The sequence below is a fragment of the Anguilla anguilla genome, chromosome 12 (assembly GCF_013347855.1).
Source record: "Anguilla anguilla isolate fAngAng1 chromosome 12, fAngAng1.pri, whole genome shotgun sequence".
Taxonomy (NCBI): Eukaryota; Metazoa; Chordata; class Actinopteri; order Anguilliformes; family Anguillidae; genus Anguilla; species Anguilla anguilla.
In genome coordinates, this window is record NC_049212.1 from 25042132 (window position 1) to 25050413 (window position 8282).

The 8282-nt window shown below is 43.5% G+C and overlaps 1 protein-coding gene across 2 annotated transcripts in view; it reads left to right on the plus strand.

The window, feature by feature from the left end:
* st3gal4 (ST3 beta-galactoside alpha-2,3-sialyltransferase 4) overlaps positions 1-8079 on the plus strand; it is a 32072-nt gene extending 23993 nt beyond the window's left edge. For both annotated transcript variants that reach the window (XM_035386010.1, XM_035386009.1), the window contains 6 exons: positions 52-115; positions 1117-1212; positions 2783-2972; positions 3308-3445; positions 6117-6269; positions 6842-8079. In XM_035386010.1, the coding sequence (XP_035241901.1) occupies positions 52-115; positions 1117-1212; positions 2783-2972; positions 3308-3445; positions 6117-6269; positions 6842-6931 (731 nt within the window). In that variant the 3' untranslated portion in view covers positions 6932-8079. The remainder of the gene's footprint in view (positions 1-51; positions 116-1116; positions 1213-2782; positions 2973-3307; positions 3446-6116; positions 6270-6841) is intronic.
* Positions 8080-8282: the final 203 nt, after the last annotated feature.

Here is an 8282-nt window from a genome sequence, read left to right on the forward strand (position 1 = left end):
TTTGTTATTTCAGCTGTCTTGTTTTGTCTTCATCTTATGTCCTGGTTTCAGAGTCGTTCCTCCTGAAGGTGTTGGCAATCACCTCAAATTACGATATGCCGGCAAGCATCGAAAAGTAAGTGGGCCCAATCCTAATGACTCAGTCAGCATCAGGAATATGTTACAGTGAAAAATTGTCATTGTTTTGCTTTTCAGATTTTTTGTAAGAGAAGTGATGTAGGGAGTGTAAACCAAACATTTTAAACAAAAACAAAGGCTAAATTAACATATACACTTTGGTGTTTTTCCATTTCATACCATAATCCGGTCACAAAATTAACAGGCTATCACTGTCTATTGAGTTACCTTGAATATTGTGAAGTGGTCTCTCATAGTGAGCCCCTCGCGTTAAGGCTTTTCACACACACTCAGGGTACACACACGCACACGTCGTGGCCCTCTGATGAATATTTACTCCAATGGCTTATGATTTGGATGTGCCCCGTTCCCACACTGGCCATTTCCCTATAATAACAATAATAATAGTAATAATAAATTGTTACATTTATGCAGCAATTTTCCTAATCTTAGTGTTCTTAGTGCACAATCTTAGGTTGTGCCGTGGATGATTACTTCATTACTACTTCATTATGTTCATTACTTAGTTTTTAAAATAATTTTTTACTTCATTCTCACCACCGATGGGAACGTCTCCAGTTCAATCTGTCCATAAAAAACACTTGTTTTGATTGCCATAAAGTGGAGCCTACCAACTTTATTTTTCCCGTCTCCCTCACCAACACAAGCCTTTGGTACAACTTGGCCACAATTCTGGTTGTACCATTCCCACATACCTGAGTTATGAGTAGCACCACTCCACCCACAGATTGGCCTGGGCGCTCTGGTATTATTTCTTTGCAAAGATAGATTGTGCCAGTCATGATTGCCCAATCCAAATTTTTGAACGCAAGTTTTTTAATTTCTTCACAAACACATTTTGACGAGTTAGGAGGAGGAATTTGATCTGCGAAGGAGGCTTTCCTTGCCATGGCCCCAGAATCCAAATCAGGTTCCTCTGAATTTGTCAAATTTGACCAATAAACTTTCAATGATTTTGTACCTCCCCCTGTTCCTCAGCCTGGACTGCAGAACCTGCGTTGTCATCGGCAACGGGTTCTCCATCAAGAACAGCTCCCTGGGGGCCGCTATCAACAAGTATGATGTGGTTATCAGGTGCGTAAACTACCATCTCAGTCTGTTGTCAGTTGTGGTTATCAGGTGGGTAAACAACCATTTAATCGCTGTTGTCAGCTGTAGTTATCAGGTGAGTAAAAAACCAGCTTAAACTCTTCTGTCATTGGGTCCTGTTGTTTATTTTATTCATGTTCTCTCATGCCTTTCAACATCTAAAAAATCTGAATTAATCAAGTACTATGTGTGCACCCACAATTACCCGCAATGCCCCAGTGGGCTAGTTTGGACAATATGGGGATGCTTATACTTGCAACACAATAATTATTTGATTCATGTTATTAATTATTGGTGGCCGGCCAGAATTATTTCTTTAATATTAGTTTATTGTTATTTGAATTGAAATTGACATTATTGACAATTTAATATTAATAACAATGTCATTGAATATTATTATCAACATTTTTATGCAGTAGTTGGCTGAGATAGACAAGAATGATCAAGGAATATTAATTACCAGTGTAAAGCTTAATATGGCTTCTTTATATGATTCTGTTCCTGACTAAAGACATTTTAAAGAAATAAATAATCAGTGAGCCCTCTTTATTTTTTTCATTTTGAGCTTTGTCATCAGTGTGAAGTAAAAGTGTAGCTCGGGCATTTCTGCAGGGTTTTCCGGAAGCTTTTTTTTGTGGTCAACAATGAAAGACACCACACCCATGACAATCTGACTTCCTGTCCCACTGCATTTCTTCTTTCTCATTGTTACCCTGGAAAAAGTGGTGCTATTTTTCCTACTTGACATAAAAATGTGATACACTATCCTGTGTGCGGTATGACCTCACAGCTTGTGAATTGCTGTGTCTTAAAAGAAGGAACTGAATTGTTGGCTCTTAAAAGGAGGATGTAAACTGTTTCCTTAAGCATTTCCTCAAGACATTTTAAGACGTCTCTCTAATGTAAAATCTAATTGCCACTGTAGGTTATTTGTTTATTCACCCCTTTTGTGCCTAGCTGTGTGCTAAAAGTAGGTTTTGCCCTCTTCGAGTACCAGGCCAGATAATTATATGAAATATTTTAACAAGTGCATTGTGCTTCATTGATAATTATTCTGCTTCATTTAACCAGTGTTGAAATTCCCATGGTGGACCAGCAGTTTATCCAAGTATTCAACTGCAGCCTCCCTAATCAGTTTCCTAAATCAGTGTTTTAGCAAACAAAAAACACTTATGTCCCTTCTCTTCAGTATTCACGAAGGAGAGCCCTAGAACTCTGCAAAAAAACAGGGGAAATGGACAGATGGACGTATGGGTGAAAACATCTTGCTGTGAGTCTGTTTTCTCACAGAAAGATCTGGAGCTTCATGTAGGGTGGGGGGAAGGAGGGGGGCAGCGTTTTATTATTGCAGCCTCTAGTGCTCTTAGGAGTATTTATAAAGGGTAACACCCATAGTTTTGTGGTTTTTTTTATCGGTACCATCACTGAATGTTAGGGTATCAAATTACCGGAAATGCATACCCTAGTTTTTTCAATAGAGAGGGGTTGTTCATTAATCCGTGTTAACATGCCGATTGAAGTGATGTTGGTTGGTTTTCTTGGCTCCGCCCCACAGATTGAATGATGCCCCGGTGAGGGGGTACGAGGATGATGTTGGGAACAGAACTACAATGCGACTCTTCTACCCCGAGTCGGCCTCCTACAACCCCAGCATCCACAACGACCCCGACACCATCCTGGTCCTGGTGCCTTTCAAGCAGAATGACCTGCGCTGGCTCAAGGAGATCCTGTACGATGAGAAGAGGGTATGGCTCTCCTCCCTGCCCTGCCCTGCCCTGCCCTACCTTACCCTACCCGACCTTGACCACTTTGTTGTACCCTGCCCAGGTCCGTAAAAATCCCACCCCTGCCACCTCTACCTGTGTCAGCAAATGTTCTAGAGAGCTTGATTTACCAAGCTTTAATTAAACGGGTGTGCCCTGTTTAATTACCCAGTGGTATGTTCCAGAAAGTCCCATGCCCCCATTAGTGGGTTAGTTGCATAAACACAGAAGATCCTTAGAGCAATAAGGGTGGACAGACAAGGAGGTTGGAGAGGTCTTACAGCTCCCCTGTCTCTCTATCTTCCCTCGCTGTCCAGGTACGGAAAGGCTTCTGGAAGCCCCCCCCTCAGATCTGGCTCGGGAGCGGCAGCCAGATCCGGATCCTGGACCCCTACTTCCTGCAGCACACGGCTGGAACTCTGCTGCACATCCCGCTGCAGCCCAAGAAGAATCAGGTGAGCAAAGGTCCCTCCCACCCCTTGTAGCCACGCCTCCCTCGCCGGCACCAACTGGCCCCAACCTGTCAGTCTGAGTCCCGCGCTGTGGCTAATGGTTCATCACATTATGATGTACCAGTGTTCAGTAGGCACTCCATAACAGGCTGCAGTGCTAGCCAACAGACCAGTGGACTCAGTTAAAGCACAGGCCATCACCACGGAGACTCGACTTGACCCTCGGAGCCTTGGTTCTCCACAAAGCCAAGCCAGAAGAGCTCAGAGAATGCGAGCAGGTCTGAACACAGCAGTCAAGCAGGAGCCATTTCTTAGTTTGCTGGGGGGAGGGGCTAACAGATCGTAGTTCCTGAGAGTTTTGTTGTACGTGTGCTTTTAAAAAGCCTAGATTCCTTCGGCACTGACTCTACTTTCCTGTGCTCAAGATCCCACATACCTGTAGCTGGAGAGCTACCAAGTTCTTTCTCAATCTCACTGTTTTTCTGTCTCCCTCCCTCTGTCTCTCTCGCTCTCTCTCTCTCTTGGCTGAGGGCAATGCACACTTAAAAACACATAGCGGGCACTCTTGAAAACATACACAGGTACACTTAAAAACTGAGGACGTGCTCTTAAAGACATGGAGCAGGTGCACTTAAAAACATGGAGCGGGTGCACTTAAAAACATGGAGCGGGTGCTCTTAAGAACATGGAGCGGGTGCTCTTAAGAACATGGAGCGGGTGCTCTTAAGAACACGAAGCGGGTGCTCTCAAGAACATGGAGCGGGTGCTCTTAAAAGCACGGAGCGGGTACTCTTAAGAACATGGAGCAGGTGCTCTTAAAAGCACGGAGCGGGCGCTCTTAAGAACACGGAGCGGGTGTTTCTTAAACACAGAGGCCGCAGGTGTCTGGCTCGTCCGTTATGGCACGAGCCAGCAGAATGCACGTCTGGCAGGGAGGGTATTTTTGTCCCGGCCTGAAGGGTGTGGAGCCCTCCTGAGCCCCAGAGAGGGAAACTGCATCCTTTTCCACCTCACAGGAAAGAACTGAATCACCTCTGCCGCTCACGGCCACACCAACGGCCTAAATGTACCGCCAACAAGGAGGCTGTGTGTTCCTCAGTAACGCCCTGCTTTTCTCACGTATGCATGTTCTGCTACAGGCCAGCAGTTTTAAAACTGTGTGGAGGGTTGTGCACGGGGTGGAGTATGGTCACAAGTGTTTATTTCCAGAAAAAAAAAAAAAATATATAGTTATATGTATATATATATATTGCATGTTGTATGCTCTCCATTGTCACAGGAGACAAGTGAAACAGCACTGCACTAGTTTGCAGTCTAAATTCAGTTATTCTGAGATGCATAAGCTCAGGCCCAGTTGGACCTTTACTTCGGCCCTGTGTACATACATGCACACGCACGTACACACACATACACACACACACACACGTACACACACGCGCACACACACACACACACACACACTCCTGTTTCGACAAACGGACGTCCTCACAGATAAAAGCGGCTAAGGCGCCGCCGTTTTCCGCCTGGCTAACGGGGCCGCGGGGCTGTCCAGAGAGGGGATGGAGGGAGAAACTGACACCGAGAACATTCCGGTTTAAACCCTGTGTGGAAACCTTTCAGGGCATGTGGGAAAGCGAGTGTGGTGTTTGGAAAGAGAGGGGAAATTGTACTTTTTCCTTTTTCTGTTCTTGTCGCTCACTCCAAAGTGATTGCCCTCTCACGCTCTTCTGGTAATCATTGACACGACAAGTCCCTTGCCCTCCCCCACCTGTACTACACTTTCCTGTCTAAATACAAGTGCCTAGAACTAGAATGGAAAGGGAAGAATATAGAGACAAATGGAGTGAAGAGAGGAGGAGAGAATGGATAGAGGGGAAGAGAATGACTTGCCAGTTCTTGGTGAACCCGTGGACCGCATCTCTATCCATCCTCAGTTTTTCTGTAGCAGGCTAGTGCTGCCCTCTGTTGGTTAAAGAGAACATTGAGGGATGCTGGGATTGGTGTTATGTGGTGCTGTAATGTTTTTGTAATGAGTACTCCAGGCCAAAACCAGTTGTTTTTTCCTTCAGATTTGAATCACCTCATAGAGGGGAAGCATTACTAAATCCTTATTTAAATAATAAGACCTCTTTTCTCGAAGGGACAGTATTGACCTTACATGGTGAAACATCACGGCATTGTGAATTATAAAGAACTCAACTTTATCCTCCTCCAGAAGTTTTACTTGACTCTTATATGGAAACACACTAAAAGGGCACTATATGAAACTTTCTGTGTCTTCCTCCTCTGTTCTCTCTTGGCAGTAAATGTGTTTCTGCCATAAACCATATTTGTTCAGTTTGTGATCGAAGAGAAAGTGTCTTTTTTCAGCTTACTTTTCAGTTTTGTTTTTTGGGGGGGCTTTTTGCCACACTGAGGTGCTATCAAGAGGCAACCTGATCCGTAACGGATGGCATGTTAATATAAGCGGTTGCTTTTAGGTGACTAACCTTATCTGTTTTGTCTTGTTTAGATTAAACCTTTTTTTATTATTTGTCTGGTTTATGTTTTGTCTTGTTCTTTTTGATATTCATACATTTTTAACGGTAAAATTTAATTATCTCTCTCTCTCTCTCTCTCCCTCCCTCCCTCCCTCCCTCCCTCCCTCCCTCCCTCCATCCCTCCCTCCCTCCAGCGAACTTTTCACCCCACCACTGGGATTCTGGCGGTTTTTGTGGCGCTGAACTACTGTGACGTGGTGCACATCGCGGGATTCGGCTACCCTGAGGTCCGGAACCAGAATCAGCCCATCCACTACTACGGACGCGACACCATGAAGTCCATGAAGGTGGGGCTTTCACACCGGCAGCGGCCATCTAGAAAGGGGTTCACATGCAGTAACAGTGATAAGGGTTCAGTCGGCCTGGGATTATAGCAGCAGGTGTGAAAGTGTAATATGAGAAGAACATAATATGCAGAACAATGTGTGTCCTTGCTAATGTAGGGCTGCGCGACATCGAATCGCGGTTTTTTAAGCGTTATAAAACAAATTGCCGCCATAGGGCGTGTAGGCGATGTTTTGTCTTTTTTTCTTTAATCATACCTGATGCGGTAGTAAACAGCCAAACGTCGGGGACCGTGGGAAATGCTTCTTCGGATGAAAGAAAAAAACCACGCTTTGATATATCATGCAGCGTAATGAAAACCTGCGAAAACTGAGCTGTGCTAATTCAGTGGCATCAGTCTGACACTGCATATGATGTCACTGAGTATGTTTTATTAATGAAATATCAAAATACTGTTATCAGAAACAGGTCTTTGAAATATTTCAGGTCAATAAGAAGTCCTTGAGTTTTGCATTAGAGCTACCGTAGAACCCTTGAAAGTATAGAACTGAAGGCTGTGATTCTCTCCCCTCAGGATTCCAACCATGACCTCACACATGAAGCCCAGGCTCTGAAGAGGCTAGAAGATTCTGGGGTTATCTTGTACCTACACCCACACTCGTGACATCTCGTACCTACACCCACACTCATGACATCATCTCATACCTACACTCGCACTCGTGACATCATCTCGTACCTACACCCACACTCATGACATCATCTCATACCTACACTCGCACTCGTGACATCATCTCGTACCTACACCCACACTCATGACATCATCTCATACCTACACTCGCACACGACATCATCTCGTACCTACAACCACACTCATGACATCATCTCATACCTACACTCACACACGATATCATCTCATACCTACACTCCATCCGCACTCATGACATCATCTCGTACCTACACCCACACTCATGACATCATCATGTACCCTACATCCCTGCTCATGACATCATTTTGTACCTCCATCCACATTCAGCACAGTCTGCCCCCACACCTTCCTGTGATACTGTGCATACACACACACACACACACACACACACTCACACACTCTGAGCCGTGCTGCTTCACCTTTCTCTTTTTTAGAGATGAAGATATTGTAAATTAGCAAATTATTTCAAATTTTGTCTCTGAGAACTTATTTTTTACTAATTATAATTTAATTTTTAAATAAGTATTTCTTTGAATTGTTTCCACTGGATATGTTAATTATTTTTTATGGATGGGAGTTTTATTAAAATGAAAGATTTGTTATGAATGTAAATAATTTCTGCTGATTGTCTTTGCCTTATTTGAATTTCAATTTTATACATTATTAATACAGTTTATTGGATCATTTTTTTCACAGTTTTTATATACTCTGCGCAGTTCAGGGCTGTAAGGCAGTTTGGTCATTGCGTCGTCTCACTGCTGTACAGGGAACTAAACCACCAGTTTCCTTTGCTCCCACCTGCAGGGAATGAAAGGTATTTTAACATAGTGTTGATCCCGTCAGGGTAGAAAAGGTTTCGTCAGTGGGTTTCTTGAAATTTGACATCTGGCAGACGGGAAGAGATACAGCTAAAAAGATTTTTACGTGCTGTAACCTTCCCGGTTTTCTGATTGGTTATTGAGATCAGAATGCTGGTGTAGGGCAAATTGAATTCACCAATCCCCTATGTCACAAATTGAAATGCACTATCTCTGGAATCTAGCACTGGTTAATGTTTGTGATGCACATTGCTAATTGAATGTTAAATAAAATGCAAGTCACAAGTCTGTCATGGTTTTTTTATGATGGCTGTTTGTAAATTTACCATTTACTGTTTCTACCATCCTCCTGAGACCTGGAAAAAAAAATACTTTTTTAGGTGTGGACAAAAATTAGGAGGATCAGGATGATATATGTCAATTTATTTAAAATTCAGTCTGTGACTGCAACGTACGAAAAATGGCAACTGTGCCAGTTTCTTTAAAGTGTT